The sequence below is a fragment of the Nannobrachium achirus genome (assembly GCF_963921795.1).
Source record: "Nannobrachium achirus genome assembly, chromosome: 11".
Classification (NCBI taxonomy): Eukaryota; Metazoa; Chordata; class Actinopteri; order Myctophiformes; family Myctophidae; genus Nannobrachium; species Nannobrachium achirus.
In genome coordinates this window covers 53,057,229-53,078,904 of record NC_137820.1, presented here as the reverse complement: position 1 = coordinate 53,078,904, position 21,676 = coordinate 53,057,229, and the positions used below count along the sequence as shown (strand labels likewise).

At 43.1% G+C, this 21,676-nt stretch overlaps 2 protein-coding genes across 4 annotated transcripts in view; both read left to right on the top strand.

Moving 5' to 3' along the window:
* The window catches only part of LOC308293941 (F-actin-capping protein subunit alpha-2), a 29,483-nt gene extending 22,625 nt beyond the window's left edge, over window positions 1–6,858 (top strand). The window contains exons 6-10 of the mRNA XM_080736615.1: window positions 1,038–1,117; window positions 2,694–2,772; window positions 3,029–3,100; window positions 3,568–3,630; window positions 5,728–6,858. Of these exons, the coding sequence (XP_080592741.1) occupies window positions 1,038–1,117; window positions 2,694–2,772; window positions 3,029–3,100; window positions 3,568–3,630; window positions 5,728–5,868 (435 nt within the window). The 3' untranslated portion in view covers window positions 5,869–6,858. The remainder of the gene's footprint in view (window positions 1–1,037; window positions 1,118–2,693; window positions 2,773–3,028; window positions 3,101–3,567; window positions 3,631–5,727) is intronic.
* A 436-nt stretch (window positions 6,859–7,294) lies between these two features.
* Window positions 7,295–21,676, top strand: part of LOC308293910 (suppressor of tumorigenicity 7 protein homolog) — a 68,528-nt gene continuing 54,146 nt past the window's right edge. For 2 of the 3 annotated variants that reach the window (XM_080736568.1, XM_080736567.1), the window contains exons 1-2: window positions 7,295–7,417; window positions 21,567–21,602. In XM_080736568.1, coding sequence (XP_080592694.1) covers window positions 21,581–21,602 — 22 coding nt within the window. In that variant the 5' untranslated portion in view covers window positions 7,295–7,417; window positions 21,567–21,580. The remainder of the gene's footprint in view (window positions 7,418–21,566; window positions 21,603–21,676) is intronic. The other variant, XM_080736569.1, reaches the window with a different exon arrangement.

Here is a 21,676-nt window from a genome sequence, read left to right as displayed (position 1 = left end):
TGGAAATAATTGTGCTCCACTATTGAAGGTCCTGTTTTGTGGCGCTTGGTTGTTATTGTGTACAGCAAAGTCCTACTACACACAGAGGAGAGATTGTACTGTTCATATACAGTATAGAGACCACATCAGAAAATACAAATTCAGGTGGATTACAAACGTAATCTAATCAGGAGTTGATCTATCAAAGCTTGTGTTCCAGTTCCAATTTTGTATGCTCATGATTTGTTTAATTACTGCCAATTTTACTTGAAAGTTCTCTCTCCTAATTGGATTAAGTTGGTATCCTGGCCTGAAAATGTATTTTCTATTTAATAAAGAGCTGGAGAGATGGGGAACCCAATTATTAAACAAACACTCTATAGCAATGATTGATATGGGGATATACAGTAGGGCCATTTAACACTTATTATAACAAAAAACATATCACTTACAGCACTGCTATAACTTCTGATAACATCCATTGGACTTTTTTACTTCAATATGTCCACACACACACACACACACACACACACACACACACACACACACACATTTTGTTCCACACACATATTGATCATTGTCTAGACAGAATTATCCTTGAATGCAAATATTGCACTGCAATGAAGTAGACATACAGAGCATCATTGAACTCCTGTCATGTTATATTATGGCGAGTTTCACCGTAGTGAATACGCACAGTGACACTATTCTGACAACATTAAGTATCTTTACTATAATGCAGTGTATTATTTGTATTTTAGCTATAAGTATTACTGGTTTTATGTCTGTCTGTGATGAGACTGGACTACGTCGGTGGCACCATAATGTAAAAAGATGATGAACATAAAAGGATTTTTGTGATGGCCGATTCATACTTACTTGTGCACTGGTGTCTCACATTGAAAATGTCTGATCTACAGGCTTGAAATATTCAGTGTGAGTGAGACTGCGGGCAACTAAGTATAAATCAAGTATAATCTCTTTAGTTTGAAGACCCGTGTGTTTCACTCACTTTTCTTCCTGTGTCATTGACTTGAGGCTTCGCTTTCTCTCCTTAGATTTATGGGAAGACCATTGACGGACATCAAACGATCATCGTGTGTATCGAGTGCCATCAGTTTCAACCAAAAAACTTCTGGTAGGTTCATACAGAGGCCAACATGCTGTGTGATTGTTAGGGCTGTCACGATTATGACATTTTACATGACGATTAATTGTCACTCAAATAATTGTGATTTAATTGTGTTTCTTGTCGTTGACAATTACATTTTTGTATGACTTTTAGGGCTTTGTAGTTGGCTCATTGCAATTATGACACATATACAAAGACATTACATTATACTTAAAAAAGAACATTGATAGTGGAAATAGCCGAACTACAAGCTCACAATGCGTCGCATCGTGACGTGTTGTAGATGAAAGTGTTTGAAACTATATGAACATTTCTCAACATGGAAACGATGATGACGATAATGCTAAATAATTTGCGATTAACTCAAATAATTGCGATTAGACGATTATGTAATAATTGTGACAGCCCTAGTGATTGTTGATTCTCTCTGTAGTTCCTGACTTATATGTGTTGCACACAGTGTGTGCTTATCAAATATTCTGAAGCACAATGCGGTAGTGTTGCTCTGTAGATTAAAAATTGATCATCCAAAACGGGATTCTAGTAGTACTACAATATTCTCTCCAATGACTTGCGCAGGAAACTGGTGTTGGCAATGCTGATCTGCATACAAGCAGACACACACAGTACATACAGTACCAATCTGTATAGTCGTAACAACAGGTTTCAAATGTTTTGGGAAATATTATAAATATTACTGTTTGAATTAGAAAGAGCTTCTGCTAGGTATGCATTCGCAACTGATTAACAGTGTTTATTATTGCCATATTACCTTTTATTAATCATTGTAAACTGACGAAACCAGGTTTCATCATTTTATACACTGTCAGAATCAGCTTTGTTTGTGTTCATTTGTATTGTATTGTTGGATCATCCATTTTTTTTGTAAATGCGAGAAGAGATCTTGCCAATATTTTGAGTTACATGAAAGCCAAGGTATCTACATAACCCAAACCTACTATTATAAATTCTTATCAAGTGAAGAGGCTTTGACACAGCCTAGCATAACTTAAGAAAACCTGAATAGGGTCTGATTTGTACCAGCGCCTTGAAAGGTCATCGCTGTAATTGCTGCTTATCTCCCAAGATCTCCTGAGATGGTTGGCCCCCATTAGCCCTTGTTGATCTCTCCCTGATCAGGTTAATCTAATTGGATACAGACCGCGACAATCCTCTTTGCGGGTGAGCTTTACCGAGCTTGTTGAGAGTAATGATCCCATAGCTGTTGCACATTATAGCTATTATCTTCCTCTTCCTTGTAGAAACTCAGCTGACATTGTGTTGGGATATCCTTGTACAGTACTTGGCGACCTCATTTACTGAAACAGATGTGGGCTTCTCTTGCACAGCCTGGTTTTGATTGGTAATCACAGTCTGACTGAAGGAAATCCTGTCATCTTCTAATATTGGACCTCAAATAGTTATAGAAGTAAGACAACCTATAAGTGCAGAAGGGGAACTAAAGTTATTTTGATGTCAGCCCATTGAAGCAGACTGTATCCTCTACTGTACAGTAAGTTGAGGAGTAGTGTTAGGAATAGAACCTGTTTAAATGACACGCTTTTCCTCCTTCACTATACAGGAATGGACGCTGGAGGTCAGAATGGAAATTTACCACCTCTCCCTCCACCACTCAGGTGGCAGGCATCATGAAAATCCAGGTGTGTGTGCATCTTTGTCTGTACACATGTACATGGTGTTATTATGAGCTATCTATTCTTTTTGGAACTCTAGCTTTTGAAGAATAGTGCTGAAACTCTTAAGACTATGTGTGTGTGTGTGTGTGTGTGTGCATACATGTGGATTTATTTCTGTGCACAGATCCAGCTGTTGGGTCTAAACATGCTTCTTCAAACGGTTTAACATTCTTGATGCAACACTCAACATTTAACAAGCAGTATGTGTGTGTCGTTTCAGGTTCATTACTATGAGGACGGCAATGTTCAGCTGGTGAGCCACAAAGAAGTCCAGGAGTCCATGTCTATCTCTGTAAGTACACGGCACTCTCATGGATATGAATGAACTTGTGCCACTGCATCATGTCCACACATGCACAAAGACACATTGCCATGTTCAAGAACCCAACATATCTCACACTGTCAAGATCATACATGTACTTTACCACTGCAGTATTCCATACATTAAAGTATACGCAGTATATGGTAAAGCTCAAGCCCCAAGTGCATTTACCCCTCAATAGAACACATGTTCTTCCCTCAGAGAAACTAGCTATATTGATTTAGCTGTGATAATTGTATGTGTTTTATTATTACTTTTTTGAATGTTGAAGTGAATGTGCTATGGTAGTCTTGGCCGGGTCTCCCCTTTGTAAAAGAGATCTTTTATCTCCAAGAGACAATCATTGAATCGATAAAGGTTAAATCTAAAAATAAAGACTTAAAGCTGAATTTCTATGCTGACTCATCTTCCCCTCTCTCTCCCTTCTCTTCTTTCAGAACGAAGCTGCAACTGCAAAGGAATTTGTCAAGATAATGGAGGCTGCCGAAAATGACTACCAGGTTGGATTGTCAACTTTACGTCTCATGTTTTCTTCCTCTACTCACTAATTGACTATATTCATACAGGGGCTCTTACGTGTCATGCGATGGGGGCAGTTCCCTGGTTGGGTTGGTGTTTCCTGCCTGAGGTTTCGACTCTGTAGTCACGTGTAGTCATTTTACTCATACGTTTTGTAAGAGCAAACTACAGAGTGAATATGGCCAATGGATCCATATCCTTCCATCTCTCCTCATGGCTTTGTTTCTTTTGTCATGTGATCTTCTTGAACCACAGGAATAGAACTCACTGGCGAGATTCCTGAAGTAAAAATCCCATAATTTTCTCCGTAGAGGATTTTATCATCAGCTATAATGTAAGAGTCCAATGTAGACTTACCACAAGCGATGAGGTTGTAACACAATGCTTTATACCAGTATGCCACTGTGGAAGCTACACGTCTGTATGCAACCATTCTATCTGAAAAACAGCTTTCATTCGTGATGTCTTGGAGAAATACTACACTTCCCAGTACCCACGATCCTAAAGTGTAGCAGTGACCTCTTATTGGTGGAGCACAGTTCAGTTACCATAAGCAATTTTACTGCCCTGTGAATGTTGCGCAAGTTTCTACCCAGGAGCCCATAGCCCAGGGACATAATCGTACATTGTGGTGGAAAACTAGTACACTGCCAGACACTATTGCAATATAACTATTTACAATATAAACACTATAATGATGATGAAAGTTAAAGTTTGGTTGGAAGCATTGGAACGCTTTATTTGACCTGAATCAAATTTGTTACAGTAGCTGGTTGGCTTTATTCCAGGCTTAATCATAAATCATGACTTTTCTGAAATGTCTATGGAGTGAGTAAAGGAATGGGAACGTCTATTCTGGTACCAGAGTCATTCTAAAAGTGGGCGGTCACTGTTGAGCTCTATACTGTGTGGTCAATATGGGCTCTCAGCTTATTCTTCTGTCCCACTCATGAGTCTCGATGGATAAGAGCTTCAACCAAGGCCTAAAATGTGACATTAAGGTAAGCTGACTCATGCAGTTAGTCAGTTATAAGTATGGTTAAAAAAGATCAGTCTTATGACCCAAGGAGGAGATTGTTTTATCTCTCTGTTGCATAATTAAGAAGTAGTGTCAGTATTACTTAACTGAAAAGCAGCACACCATAACGGGGACACATGAATTATGTTAGCTAGCTGTAGCTCATGGGAAGTAGGGGTTATTATATACGGTAGTCAAAATGTGAGTCAACATTCCTATGTAAGATTGCAAGACAACAGGAATGTCAGTTTAACGTTCTTTGCTCAAGGCACATAACGCCCAAGTGCTTCAGTGAGGCTGTTCATAGGCTGACAATAGAAAACTGATTTCACCAGGCACATCCCAAAGTGTGCAACCGAACGTTAATCTGAAGCAGATCAGTGCTGAAAACGTAACTGCAATGTCAGCAAACCTGCTCTGGATGAACAGAGTTAGAAAGATGTAGCCACCGTCCCATGTTCATATGCAGGTGCTCTGATGGATGATTCTAATAATACACTATGGAAACCCATTTCTGCCACTGAATAAAAATAAAAAGGCCTGAATGTGTATTTTCTTTTTCTTGCAATTTCAATACAGCAGTTTAGGGAGAAGTGCGAAATAGGCAATTGCAAGAATAGTATTCCTTCATTGTAGGATATATAAATATGAAGTCACAATTGTGAGAAATAACTTTGTGGTGAAAATAGGCTTCCATACAGTCGTACAATGTAAAAGCCAACTGTCGAATGTAAAAGGCAACTGTCTGTCTGGAAACCAGACCATGCCGTTCAACTTCTGACTGCATACAGTAGCTAATTTTTGTTTTGTTTTTCTAATTTCCACTTGGGTATGGAACTAATGTCCAACAGGAGTTCAGTAATCATGCTTTAGAAAAGTCTGCGATGTTTGCATGGTTGTGGTGCTTATCCGATTCCTTTTTTTTTCTTCTCTTACTTTTCGATCTGCCTCTTTCTCTGCCTACGTTTCTGACACCCCTTACCCACTTTCCATTCATCGGTCCTTCATCCCTACTTATTCTCCTATGTCTTGTCTCCACCCATCTTCCTCCTTCCTTCAGACTGCCATCAATGAGAATTACCAGACCATGTCGGACACTACCTTCAAAGCCTTACGCCGCCAGCTTCCTGTGACGCGCACCAAGATCGACTGGAACAAGATCCTGAGCTACAAGATCGGCAAGGAGATGCAGAACGCTTAAAAACGGAGAGGAGCGCTCCACGACCCCCCCCGCCCCCTCCCCCGTCCCAACCACATTGCATGACTGGATGGATAGTTGTATCGTCTTTGTACAAATGAGTAAAAACGGGGCAAAAAAAAAGGTTTGGTCTCACAACAGGATGTCATGTTACACTTCAAATGTCTACTTTTAGTTATGTTTTTATACATACACTGTTAAATTGTCTGTACATTGAATAGAAAAAACGAAGATAATTGTGTTTGAAAAATGTGAGGAAATATAACAAAACATAGGAGAGGGGGCGGACACTTGTATGCAAAACACCCTTATACTGTATCACATGTGCAATATTTATTGTCTGTGAGACCAAACCTTTTGTTTGACCTGCTGAAAAAAACCACACACACACACACACACACACACACACACACACACACACACACACACACACACACACACAAAATTGGCACCAATGGGCGACATGAATACTCCAGGGGGACTATTTCCAACTACAAAGGACTTGAAGCATTTTGGTTAAAATGAAAGTCTCCCTTACAACACGGTTACTGTCTCATACAGTTCTAAAATGTAAAGTTATTTGTGTTCATTGGCTGTTCTCTTTTGCACAAGCAGTCACTTTCTTGTTCCTCTCATATTGGTACTTTCCCCACACAATTCACCCTGAAATGCAAAGTCAAGCTTGCAACTCTCCTGGCTAAAGATTGCCGGATGACTTTACATCTTCTGTGACAACCTAACAAGCTTAATTAACAAGTCATTAATTGCTAAGTAATGTGCATAATATCCAATTTACAATAACATGTAAAAGTATCACTCTTTTCCCAGTGCTTATTTTTATTAAAGAAAAGAAAACCCTGACTGTATTATATAACAAGGCACATTGTAATATATACCTGTATTAAACATCCTGTCTGTCACTTTGGTGGTTTATTTCCATGAGATAATTGTAACTCAGTCACAATTATGTTGCATTAAATGACAAATTTTCTATTTGCTGACTCCCTCATAATTATTTGTTTTACCACTGTCTGGACACTTTTCTATGAAGAAAAGCACATTTAAAACTAGGTAGGCTATTAATATGTGACCTTGACTTTGAACTATTTTGCATAATACTTGGTCATATAACATAATGTATGTGTCATAAAAGCTTGCAATGCAGCATGCTTGTTGATCGGCTGTTTTCAAATTGGGCATACAATTTGATAAATTCGATTTTCTATACATTGTATCAATGAAAATTATGTACACTAAATTAGCACTTGTGAGTCTCCTAGTGTAGTACAGGGAATCCTTCACTAGTGAGACCAGGCCAGGGGTGTGTTAAAGTGAGTGGACATCAGACAGCATCATGTTCCCATGGCTGCTCATCATACATGCAGGCTGACAGTGCTAGCGGCTAGCCACCGTGCTAACTAGCAAACGTCAGTCTGCAGCAGAGCAGACAGTCGGACAGACACGTCTACAGTCTCATGTTGGACCGCAGGAGGAAGAAATGCTAGCTACAAACGGGGATTCAACTGGCTCTCACAAACAACCCAACTAAAAGGTAAGTCAACGAGAACAACGGCGTGTCGGCGCCGGCGGCCCGTTGAACGTCGGCAGTGGCCGTGGCCACACTTAAAAGTTTAGAGATTTTTGCAACGTAAGCTTAGAGCTCCTCACCGCTAGCGGTTTAGCTAGCGAGTCCACGGCAGCAGCTAACCAAGCATTAGCTCAATTTAAATGGAAATCATGCGTGGGCGCGTGCGTGGCTGCTTGGGTTACATGCATACGCGGATCCAAGGCTGACTGACATTTATCCAGTAGCTTTAGCTTTTATGAGATGGTGAAGTAATTGCAGCCACATCACATCTGTCTGTGACCTCTTTGCTTTTAATTAAGGTCCAGACAGATAAACTTTAATACCCCTTTTTCTGAGGCTTTGTCAGTTGTGTTTTAGATTTGTATATTTACTTATCTACAAAATGTATTGAGTAATAATTAGACTAATCCAAAGATGTTGTGATTTGTATTTTATTTTATTATAATTTTTTAAATCAAAGATTTCTCTATTGGATAATCAATATGATTATTCCCCCCCCTCCCTCCACTATGTGATGGGGGGAAAGTCTGATTCCTTGCTCACTTTCACAGTAGATGAAGAGGGTTCTTGTGATAGTGGACTCTCTAGCAGATGGAAGACTGTGTGCTTTGAGAAAGCCAGCTGGCTGGTGAGGAGAGAGCCAAGGATGCAGATAGACAGAGACTAGTTGAGGGGGGCATTTAGTCTTAAGTGTGTGTGTGTGTGTGTGTGTGTGTGGTATCCTCATCCATCACCTCCTGCATAGAGAGGGGTTTAAGTGTGTTGTGTAATCTGTCAATTATTGTATATGTGGCCCTTTTTGAGATAAGCATCTTTGGCCTCTATTTTCATTTCTGTGCCTCCACGTCATGGAAGCAAGCACATGGTCACGTAAGTCCTCTTATCAGATTTGACAAACATGCAGGGTGTTCGTCTCTGAAACCTAATTTGGCGCCGCCAACATAATTGTTTAACTTTGAAGGAAATTCTGAAATGGAAAATTAAAAAAAATAGTCTCCCCATTCATTAGAAGAGCAATAGCAGTCACCACCAGAAGCAGGGGAGCGTGTCTTCAGTGATAATGAGTCTAACACACAGCTGTAGTTGAATGAGCTTATACTATAGGAGGGGGGCTTTGTGTCAGATCAAATTAATATCACAAATATCTGTTTTTCATAACCTTCCAGGAAAGATAATATCCAAGTTCCTCTTTCCTGTCAGCAGCACCCAAGTCAGTCAGTCAGTCACTCTTTGGTTTGATGATGAGTTCCCCATTCCCTATTCTGACTCGCCAAAACGAATCTGTGCACCGCAGGGTTCCCCTCACATCTTCAAGCAGAGGCTAGATGGATGCCAAGAGACAAGCTAACAACAGGGACACACAGCCTCGCTGTTCTGACATGACAGCTTGACAAGAACTTGAATCCTGACAAAGTTTCATCACCAGCAGCCAGTTAATTAACGCTTTCTCTTTCTGTACTTCCCTCCTCACTGTGACTAAACAATAGCCGTTGTAGAGAACATGAGAGTCAGCCCCAGCCCCCAGGCCTGGTCTGAGGCAACTCTGACTCACATAATATACAGTACACACATGGAAACATTTTAGTGAAGAAGCTATGTTGGCTAGTTGATCTCAGATTTCACTCAATCAATGTAAAGATATATTGGCATTTTGTCTGTGAGCAACCCTGTCGGGCTGGGCAATATATTGATATTATATTGACATTTTGATAAGAGGCTAGATATCTGGAATTTTTGTTTGTTAATAGAATAAGTTGTCTTTTCCTGGTTTTAACCACTTAAGCCTTGTCGCAAGTATACTATGAAAACCGGCAAATCTTGTCCACGTATCTCTGTCACGCTTGACACTGTGGTTTGTGGTTCTATGGGTTTGTCGCTCTGATGTCACTGTGATGTCAGGGGAACCACTCTTGACAGAATGGGTTTGCCGCTCTGACATCACGGGAGAGTGTTTTTTGCAGGTCGTTCAGACCAAGTGTAAAGGGTGCGTTCGGAAATGCGCACCGGGTGTGTGCTCAGTGTAGTGAGTGCAGTAACCTCAGTAAAACTATGCCTAACCCCTAAACCTAACCTTAACCCTAACCTCAGTAAAACGATGCCTAACCCTAACCTCAGTAACCGTGACGCGTGTGATTATCTAACACACCTGGTGCGCATTTTCCCGAACGCACCCTTTGATACACTCGGACTGAACGACCTGCAAAAAATACTCTCCCCTGACATCACGCTCTGGCTTGATGTGCTTGTCTGTTTTATGCCCATATATGGAGATCCCTGTCCCGATGTCATCAATATTAAGCACATATCTGGGAATGCCCAATTTTGGTAATGCCCATATATGGGCATGTTCTGACATCACATTGTTGACTATCATGCAGAGGTCTCCATATATGGGTAACTGGTCCGATATACATCACTGGCCTGGTCCGGTATACATCACTGGCATGGCCAAAGGGCAATGTCGCATGTCGCCCTGAGGCGTCTTACTAGTTTTGTACTGTTAAATTATGATTAGATTTTGGTCCATATCGCCAGCCCTACCACCCTGGGTGCAGAGCCATCTCTTGAAATTCAAAGTTTCACATGACAAGGCCCTCATCAATGAAGAGCCACTTTGGTGAACCACTCTTTCTCCATTCCCAGCTGACTCTGCTCAGAGAGCATAGTGAAATGGAGGTCCACTGTGGCACGGCACCCAAAAATGATGAATCACAGCTGCTGGAATCCGCCTCGTATTTTGTGGCGCGACCATAAGTCTCAAAAGGCCAAAGCATAAAGGGGGATTTATGATGCGTTTTGTGGCACTGTCAGAGTTGCCAGATGCCCCCAGTGACCGGCGGTGGAGTGCTGCTGATATTATGGAACCCAGCATAATATGAGTTGTCTAATAGCTTTTGGAGAATGGCTGCGATTCTGACCTGAAGCTGATAAGTCATGTATTGTCCACGTTCAGAGTTCAGACAGACTCAGCAGGACTTTGTATATTACCAGGAGAATACACAGAGAGAGATCAGAGTTCAGTTTTCTTAATGCAAAGATACAAAAGGCGCCGTTTGACAATGTGAAATGTACGATGAGCTTTCAACTCACAGCTGTAACGTCTGCCTCACTATGACCCACACCGCCACATAGCTAGATCTGACTGCTGAGCGATCTTTATTTAGACTGTGTTGCTGCTTCTGTAACATGATCTCTGGCTGAAATGTTTGCTGTACCTTTTGACGGGGCAGCCTGCACTAGCCGCAGCTCCTGCCTCTAAAACAAGGGTCTTCAACAGGAGGTCCGGGACCCCTAGGGGGTCCTCGGAGTTACCACAGGGGGTGCTCCAAATCTTTGTGTGATAGAAACTTTTCTTTTTCTCCTTTTTTATATTAACCACTTGAACCCTAGTGTCCATACTCCATATTCAGAGAACTTTAGCCAAAAATAGCAGATCTACAAGCTACGAGCTTGTAGATCGGCTATTTTCAGCAAAGAGCTTTGGTGTAGAGGGGTAAAGAGCAGACTAAGTACAGAGTGAAAGGTCAAGTTTTATTTAAGTATTGACGGCTCAAGTGGTTAAATATCTGAAAACACAAATTGACATGATTCCAAAATACACTGATGATTGTGCTGTCAAAAGATGAAACTATATGGAATGTATTAACAGGTTGTGGGGGTCCCTGCTTCATTTCCCTCTCAACTAAGAGGTCCTTGGACTGAAAACGTTGAAGACCCCTGCTCTAAAAAATGTCTGCTTTCACTCAGCTGTTCTTACTGAGAACGTCGCTGTCATCAGTGCTAGATCCTCCTGCAGATCCTTGCACATTGGTTCACCCCTAGCGTGTAATCCAGGGGATGCAGCTCAAAACCCCATAACAGCTGTTTGTCTCAATGCCCAACATGCCATAGCAGAGAGAAAAGGAAAGTATTATGTGTTGTATGCACGATCAATCCTGACCATATTAGGAGGACAGACAGGGCACTGAACAATGCTATGTTGTAGGGACTTCCCACTCAGATTGTACAGTAGTAGTAGTAGTAGTACAGGAGAGGGTAGAGATGTGTGGGCAAAACGACACAGACCTGAAGAAAGCCTTTATTTCAACTTCAATCAGGATTCTGTAATTCTATTGTATGTGCCCTAACTTGTTTAACCAGCCAGGTGCTTCTAGATTGAGTATGCTTTGATTTCTGGAGAGCATTTAATTAAGCATCTTCTCTCTGTCAATCTTGTCTAGAGGGTCCTTCATGTGTGCTGTTGCGTTCCTTTACTAGATAGCCCTGCTTTCCATGCCGTGACAGTTTGATGAATGACATGGCCACTAGTGTGTATTTAAAGGCACTTAATAGTCCCTCGCGATTTGCATGCTTGTGAATATTTGAATCCATGCAAATTGTTTAACACTGTATTACAACAGCATAACAGAGGAAGCCTGCCTTGAGTCACTGAAGAACTGCCAGGCCATCATTGTAAATAAGATTTTTTTCTTAATAGGGTTCTGGTTAAATAAAATACTTTTCAAAGTAATACTTTTCCTCACTTGTCATCACAGTATCATTAAATGTGCTGGCTGGTTGAACTGTGGATCACAGCTCTTTTTTTTTTTGCCTAAAAGCTTAAATGAGAACCTTTGCCATATTCAATTTGCATATATATTGGCTATTTTCAGTTTTGTAGCATCTTCATGGCCTCTCCAAAAGAGTCACAATCTGTTATTTAGCTACCTATTATGATCAGGAGAATTACTATCATTCACTCATCTCTATTTGGGAAGAAAATATTTTATTTTTGAGGGATGCTAGCCGCTCCAATATGTGACTTTGTGTGTATGTCCATGCGGGGATAATAAGTATTTACTTGCACCAGCAGAGGGCGCAAGTACTGCGTTCGGTGTTTCTGTATGTGGCGGTGTCTGTTTTACGTCATACAATGGGAAAACCCTTGAAACAAACAACATGTGCGACCTGATTTAAATAACAAGGCACAAGTTGGCACCTCGGCAGAGTGCCAACTTGTCCGCCCACATACAGTAGATACAGACAGCACTGAATAGCACCAATCGCAATACTTGCGTGCTCTGCTGGCGCACAAGTAGGCCATATATGGCCACGAATGCACAAGTCACAAGTTGGCACCTCCACAGAGTGCAGTCTAGCTGATTTCTGCATTACATAGAATTAGAGGTTTACTTTGCGCCCGCTCCTCCCGTTTTATAGTAAGATATTATTATGATGTCACATGAAACTTGACCAATCATGGAGATTGGCCCAGTCATAGTCTGGTTGGCCGAAGTTTCATGTGAAGCTCACCAATCCACCAATCCTCAGGCTTATCGGACTTATACCCATTTATGGCCCTTATATATGCCTCAATATTATGAGGTCACCCTTCGCCCCTCTTTGATTGGTTACTGGCCCATGATTGGCTATGGGCATAAACACAGACAGACACACAGACTTTTGCTAATTTATAGGTAGATTATAGATAGATGAAGAAAATGACTGAATGGAGAGGTCTGCAATTTTCCCTTTTCTGATTGGACAATACAATGGATTCGAGGATTGGTTAAGCTTCACGTGACATCACAATATATAAATAGGTCGGGAACACTTTTGTGTCAGATAAACCTTTATTGGTATTGGTTATACCAGTGGTACCAGGCTAATGTAGATCTGCTATTTTCACTATAGAACTATACAAAATATAATGCCTCAGTGCTCGTAGTGTGGGGGGGGGGTCCCCAGTTAAAATATGATTATTTTGGGGGTCGTGGTCTGAAAAGGTTGAGAACCACTGCCAGTGGTTCTCAACCTTTTCAGACCACGACCCCCAAAATAATTGGTATAGGTTATACTACAGTTATTTCTAGAAACACATTTGTTTATGTATAGTAATGTGTAGTCTGCCCTGCTCTCTCTGCATGGATCTGTGTCCACTGTCCATGCTGTGCTCCACATAACCACATCACACCCAGCAGATATTCTGTCTGTGATTTCAAAGCCATCTGTAGGGAGGGAACACTATCCTGAATACTTAGTACTTAGTTGCGTACATCAGAAATATGTGCTCACAATGTGTCGCACCACACCTCGTGAGCTTGTAGGCTTTTTTTTAAGCATAAAATGAAGCATAAGGCCTGGCATTCCCACAGGCTAAATGCAGGCTACGCCAAAGGAATGGGGTCTGTCTGTGCACAGACAAGAGACAGGCTGTCTCTGAATGGAAGAAACCATTCTGATGAAGACAAGGATGTTTGAATGTACAACTGCATTCGTTTTCAGTTTACAAATGAAAGCTAGAGAATTCAGGGTGGGCAGGTGCCATCAGTCAAGGGCTAGCAAGAGTTTTGTGGCCAGCCTGTAGGTTTCTTTTATAATAATCAATTGGCATTGGCAATGTGGTGATTCGGAACTGATTAGCAAGCAACTGTAGCATATTGATTAAAATGTTAGTTTCCCCTGTCCACCATAATCAACTGTGATCAGCCAGTCATGGTTGGTTGGATGGACTCTGTGGCGATGTCCACACTGCTCCTGAAGCCCACCGAGAACTACAGCCGACACGTGTTGTTTGTGTCAGTTCTACTTAGGCTGGATTTAGACTGCAGTCAAATCTAGCCTAAATCTGATTTATTTCTCAAATCTGATCTGTGTGTTCAGACTGATTTTAACGTCAACCCAAAGCCGCCCTGCCTCGACATAGCTGCTTTGGTTACCATGGTAACGAATAGGCGTCATGACTTTTCTCTCTGTTTTTTTCAAATGTTCCTCTGACATTGCAGATAGGAACATTATAGCTTGAGGCATTCCCCCAAAGTGCTAATTTCTCCGTCTGTCCACTGAATGCTTCTCGCTATTTCTTCTGTAATTTAAAACTTATGCTGAACTGTTTTATTTTCATTACACCCTTGTGCTCTCCCGGGCTCCCCCAGAGTTGGTGTCAAATAGTCCTTGAGCAAGACTCTGAACCCCTAGTTGCTCCCGGTGAGTAGGTTGGTGCCTTGCATGGTTTCCTCCGCCATCGTTGTATGAATGTGTGTGTGTGTGTGTGTGTGTGTAAATGGGTGAATGTAATGCACAATCTCTGTAAAGCGCCTTGGATAAAGGCGCTATATATATGCACCATTAATAAAAGTTCTGTTAATATCATTACATTTTAAGCATGCCCGGTAAAGTCTTCAGTGTGCATGCATTTAACTCTTGCGTTACTTTCTTGGAGTTACAAATGGAATTGTCCCAATAAAGACCTGTTGGGTTGAAACATTTTGCCTCATATTGACATCCGGCTTCGTCTGAACGTATGTCCCGCGTCTGTATGTCCTGCCCCATCCCACATTGGCCAAGCTTCACGGGACGCTTTATGAAATTAACTCATAAATTGCACCGCTCACTTCACACTCGGTTGGATTTTTTTGTCCTAGTCATGGCCGAATAAAGGCCTTATACCTAAACCTTTTTATTCTGAGGGCCAGATCTTGATTTCTTTTTCATTTTGAACTTTCCAATTCTGCAGCCTCTAACCAATGCAGTTCTCCCTGTCAACCATTAGGTGTCAGCAGTGATGGGTCTAGTCTGCTCCTGACCCAGTTAGCGAACGGGGTACCAGTGTGTCTGAATGGTAGCCCCCTGTAGCGAGTCCAAGCCTCACCGCTCTTCCTTTGTTGCTGGCGGTGGGAGTCTGGGAGAGGAAATCACTGTCTGGTTATCAAAGCCCCATGGTCGTCGGTACATGGCAGGCTGGCCAAGGTCCATTCACAGCCACGCTGCTGTCTCACTCAACTAGACATGCATTCTTGGTCGCAGTGGATCGTTAGTCTGTATGCAAATGATCCATCATCTTTCATTGTGTACGTCTTTAATTGGTGTTCTACATTGAGAGGTGTTGGCCGGGTAACGCTCAGCTAATGGTGGATTGGAAACGCATGTACCAGAGAGCACACATTTACTGTTGTGTTATGACCGAGACAAAGATGGCTATTGTAGGGATACTGGCTTGTACCTTGTTCGACCTCGCCTCATCCATCATCGTTAACACTGTGTGTGTGCGTGCGTGCGTGCGTGCGCGCGTTATGTACCTGAAATGTACTACTCTAGCTGCATCTCTCTCATTCACACCTCCTCCCACACAGTCAGAACTCCGATATGGCCTGCCATATCCTTCTGCTGTATCCCTCCTCTGTCCTCTCCCTCACTCTTCTCTCTCTCTGAAGAAGGCTCCACTTACAGTATGCTTATTTTCAGTTGCCTAGCAACGCAGAGGAGAGGCATTTTTCTGGGTGGTGCTTGCAGTGTGATGGGCGGGGGCGTGTGGGTGAGGAAGAGGAGGGTGGGTCTATTTAAGGCTGGCCGATATATCATCAAAAACAAATTTCCAGTAAATGGTTTATCTTTTTTTAAATGGTTCAATATTCACAAGTGGGAATTCAATAAATAAAGACATAAAACAACTTTAGCGACGTGGTGATTGTGGAATATTTGCTCTACGTTATATAATGCATTGTTCAAATAACTTAAAGCTATACTATGTAACTTTTTTAATAAAACAAATCTTAAAATTGTCCTAATTATTAAATCTCTAAAGTTTTAGAACACCCACTCTGTTCATTTCAGCTCCCAAAGCCTTTTCTTTATGTGTTCTACTGAGCCCTGGTGGCCGTGACTGGGGCTGTTTTTCCTGGCAAAATTACGTCATATGCATCATTCTGTACACGTGTCTCCCTACCGGCCAATCAAAGCCCAGATCATACATTGCCGAGCTCTTCAGGAAATACACTGCAGTGTTTACAATGGGCTAGGAGTCTAGCATGTATCTCCCCAACCGAGGCTCGTAGAGGGACACGAAAGACCTCTATGGATAGGTCTCGGCGAGGCGAGGCAGACGCGGTGGTCTGAAGGCCCGGTCCGCGGCGAAAAACGGCCGAAAAAAGCAGACGCGACCGCGGTTTGCTATAACGCTACTGACCACTAGTTGAGCAACTTACACAGTATAGCTTTAAGTAGCTGGTTCAGCCTGGTTGCATGGATTATCTAGAGTTTTTATTGACGTATTGTTCCATCTTGCAATGCCCTCGGCCTCCCCGCCTCCTACAGCCCATTCACCTGGCCCCCTCTCACAGTCGTTATGGCAATAGGTGATTATTGTCACGGTGATGGGAAGGGAGCGTGACCTTTGGCCATGTGTGATTCACACAGTTGCATTAAGCACTCGAGGCTTAGCATCCATATTCTGAGGGAAAGCTTTGCCAACAATAGCATGCCGTTCTACATATGAGCCTGTACAGTAGATCAGCTATATTGGCCGAAGAGATTTGGTGTAGATGGGATGGGAAAAGGTACGGACCAAGTATAGAGGCAGGAAACTCGTGTTCTTATAGTGGTTAAGTCAGGTGGGCTCAGCTCTAGGTCTGTTTTTTTAAGCTTTGACTAGACCTGCTGCTTTCAGCACACATCTTGGATTTAAAAAGTATTAGAAGTCCCACAGAGTAGGAGAAGAATAGTCTTCTCTCTTATTCCAGTTTTCCTTCCCAATGTGCGATATAGGCTAATGCGGCACTATTATTTATTACAATAATGTAAATGATTATCCCATTCTTAGTCATCAGTTATCACTGCCTCCTGATTATTGATCACATAGTGGGAACAGAAAACGTATACTTAGTCCTCCAATTATTAACGCGGTTGTCAGTGTCAGTAATGCGTTTGTGAAGGTAGCACTAGAGAGAGCTGGAAAAGCCTGACCGTGAGCCCTCTCTGTCCCCTGTGAGCTGCTCAACCGATCCCCGATCACACCACGCTTATGGCTATCAGTGTTGAAAACCTACGGTGGAAACCCGAGCAGATTAGAGCAGCCCGTGATTACAGCTGGGGATTGGTGTATGAGCTGATCCCGGAGCTGCAGGACCCCCCCCCCCCCCCCCAACACACACACACACACACACACACACACACACACACACACACACACACACACACACACACACACACACAAGCCGTCCATCCATCTCTGTGACGCTCCATCTCTCCCCCTGCTCATCTTCTTCCCCTCCCATCCCCTCCCCTCTCTGTGGATGGTTTGAGGGAGAGAGCCCCCCTTGTGCAATTAACATGACCTGGGAGACGTCTTAAGATGGAGGGGTGGGGGTGGAGAAGAGGGATGTGTGTGTGTGTGTGTGTGTGTGTGTGTGTGTGTGAGAGAGTGAAAGACAAAAGGAATAAAGAGGCCCTCCGTTGTACACACTCTGCTTTTCAATGGCTGAGGTAATCCTTATCCACACGCTGCTAGCTGGCCTCGCTGCCTTCACCAGCAGCCACTCTGGGCTGTCTGGATGACCCAAGCATGCACTCTCTGTGCTGTGTACAGTGGAGCGGCTGCAGTATACATATTACGACTGCATAAACTATTAGGTATACATACTGTATGTTCGCTGTCCTGACCACGTCAGGGGTTCTGTGCTGCATGTTTCAGGCTTTCAAAGTTTGAAACTGTGCTGCGTGCATCAACAGAACAGAGGGGTTAACAGTAAGGATAGCCAACGGTTAACCATTAACCGTTAAGAAATTGGTTAATGGTAACCGTTAATAAGTAGTTTTAAAATGCGCCAGAGTGGCTTGGAGCGATCGAGGACCGTCCTCCGCTCCAATTCCGCCCCTGTTGGGGCCGCGAACGACATGTCAGTAGGCTACATTCCCCTCACTGACACACACACACTCTCGCTGACTGAGAGCAGAGCAGACTTTGTGCTCCGCACACCCATCCACTCACCCAAAGATGAATTCGCTTTTCTCCTACGCATGAAGCAAATATGGATTTCATTGCAAAACCCCAAAAGATCCTTAATGCAATTTCTGGGTTGTTTTTTACCCTGTGTGTGTGTGTGTCTAGACTGGGCAACAGTGCCCCTCTCAATCTGTTCCTGTTTTTGTAGTTAACTAAATAATCATCCAAAATAGCCAATCTGCAATCTCACTATGCGTGGATTGTATGGATTTGCAGTGTATATCCTGACAAGAACATGTTCATTAGGCCTGCAGCTATTGATTATCTTCTTAAAGGAGTAGTTCACCCAACAAATATTTTTTTTACTTTTAGCTTTTTGCCTAGAATAACATGCCCAAAACAGGGATTGATTATTAATCGATAATATTTTACAATCAATTAAATCAAATAGTTTGATTTCTTTTTAAAGAGGTATTGTTCCATCCCCCCCCCCCCCCCCCAACACCAATCCAAACATTGCTGTTGTTATGGCGATCGGTCAGCTTCTTAGACATCGTTATGGTGATATGAAGCGAGCATGGCCAACACATTAGTTAGGCCTAGGTTGTAATAATGGAAAATATATCAACCAATGTTTAAATTAGAACCAACTAGAAGCAGTGCTCTTCCGAGCACAGGTCTCCACCAGGCCGTGTGTCCTGGTGGTGTTACTGTATAATAGGCCAATGTAAAAAGGGTGGCATATGTTCTTCACCATAGATCTTTCATGGAAATCGGACGCTGCATGCATGATTTGAAGCATTGTGTTCCAAAAATGTGTTTTGCTAAAGTCTACCTGCTGGTGGCGCTATAACAGGCCAATGTGAAAAAAGGTAGCATTTGTTCCTTGACCTAGTGGGAATATGTGTGGCAAATTTCACGGTAATCGCAAGCTGCGTTGAAGATTTGAGGCATTTTGTTAAAAAACGGAGCAATCCTGCAAACTTGGAAGCCAATATTAGCCAATCAGGATGGAATATGAAATATCAGACGGATCGGACTTGATCACATGACTATAGAGATACTGTGTACCGATTTGCGTGATTTTTGGATAAAATCTCAAGGAGTAATATTCAAAAATGTGTTTTACATAAGTCGGCCCAAAGGTGGCGCTATAAAAGGCTGATATGAGAAATGCATGGCAAAGGCTTATCCTTAGCCTCTAGGGAGTGCGCTTACAAAGTTTGAAACTGATCGGTGGAGTTATAGGTAAAACCACAAATCTGCCTGTTATAGCGCCACCATGAGGCTGATTTCAAAAATTTGAAGTGGCATTTCTACCTCGACCTAGTGGGAACGTGTGTGCGCAATTTCATGATAATTGCACTTTGCGTTTGGGATTTGAGGCATTTTGTTCAAAACGGCTCAATCCTACAAACTTTGGAAGCCAATCTTAGCCAATCAGGAAGGAATATGCAAAATCGGACAGATCTGTGTCGATCACATGACTGTCGAGATACTGCCTACCGATTTGTAGGATTTTTGGACAAAATCTGTAAGAGTAGTGCACAGAAATGTGTTTTGCGAACATCGGCCACTAGGTGGCGCTAGAAAAGGCCCATTTGAAAAATTTAGGGCAGAGGTTCTAGATTGGCATCCAGGGAATGTGTGTGCTCACTTTGGCAGCGACCGGGCCAACGGCGACTGAGATTAGCTGCACACAAACTGCGAGGACACACGGACGGACGGACGCACGGACGGACGAAGGGGAAAACATACTCTCCCCCAAGCCTTCGGCTGGTGGAGACAACTAATCCAGAATATTGGAACAGAGGTTTCCAGTGGACCCACAACTTCCACGCATTACAAAGGCAGATACAATAGACTTGTGATCATGAATGTGTTGCAATGGACTGAATCACAATGCAACATTAAAATGTCCTCATATTACTGCTGGGTGTGATTGATGCATGTGCGTGTGTGCGTGCGTGCATGGGACAACATCAAATTAACATCGGCAAATGATTTGTTGATGCTGCAACTGAATAATTGAACACGATGTTCATGAACTTGTCTACCATCAGGGTTATTAGAAGTCTGTGTTCTGTTCAGTAATTAAATGATCAAATTCAGAAGTATTTTCTTGTGTTTTATGATTGATATTGAATTGTTTAACATAAATATTACAAAGAATAATGTGTTTATGTGGGTGAACTCTGGTTCTCCCTTATGGTTCACTCACTCACTCACTCACTCTGTGTGTGTGGGGTGGGGGGCAATGGTGGCAGGTAGACACACACAGCACTGCTACATTCTCATTTCAATTTGTCTGCCAGACTGCAGGCCTTTTATTTGTGTGTGTGTGTGTGTGTGTGTGTGTGTGTGTGTGTGTGTGTGTGTGTGTGTGTGTGTGTGTGTGTGTGTGTGTGTGTGTGTGTGTGTGTGTGTGTGTGTGTGTGTGTGTGTGTGTGTGTGTGTGTGTGTGTGTGTGTGTGTGTGTGTGTGTGTGTGTGTGGCTAGTTTCTTTTTTCTTGGTGGGGGTCATAATAGAAGAAGCATTTTGATTGGCCAGATTCCCACTCCCATTCTTCTGCGCCCCCTCCCTCTCCTCTCCTTCTGCTCTCTACCTCCCCCTCCCATTCCTTCTCTTAATTCTCCATCGCTTGCGCTCTCTCTCTCTCTCTCTCTCTCTCTCTCTCTCTCTCTCTCTCTCCCTCCCCTCTCTCGCAGTAGTCAGTGTGACGTCACGGTGTGTGTGTGTGTGTTCATATATCTATTGTCTAAGGGCGGTTAGGTCCATGCCAGCAGTAGGTCGCTCTTCCTTCGCGGGATTAGTTTTTCTTTTTCTTTTTTCCCCCTTTCTGCACCCCGCTCCCCCTCCCACCACCCTGCTGGTCCTCCTCTCTTTCAGGACTGTCCCCTTCTTCTCTGCTCTCTCTCTCTCTCCCCAGAGCGGGACTCTGTCTGTAGCCCCCGCAGCCCAAAGGAGAGAACAGAAGCGCCGGAGCGAAAGAAAGACACTGAAAGAGAGAGAGAGAGAGGGATAGAGAGGGGGGGTAAACGTTAGGCGCACTGCAAGAGGAAAGACGGCAATAACAGCTAGCCTAGCCTAGCCATCTGTGGATTTGTCTGTGGAGAGAAAAGCTACTCCTCGCTTTCTTTTTTTTTTGTTCCTTTCCTCCTGTCCTCTTCGTGCTCCCTCTGCGTTTCACAGCCCTCCTCTTCCTCAGCTGAAGAGAGGAGAGGAGGAGAGGAGTTGGGGGGGTGGGTGGGTGGTGGGGGGGGGGGACGGAGCCAGCCTTGGCCGGCTGGCCGGCTGCATTGTGAGCTTTGATGTCCCCTGCTGTGTAGCTGCCTGCTCATCATCCACCCTCCTCCTTCTCTCTCTCTCTCCTCCTCCTCCTCCCTCCTTCTCCCTCTCTATCTCCATCGCAGCTCCTGGTCCAGCCATGTTCGGCACAGAGTCCTCATGTAAGTAGTGCCTCTGCCGTCATCCCTCCGCCCTTCTCCGTGCGTGCGTCCATGTATGTCTGAGTGTTTCTCTC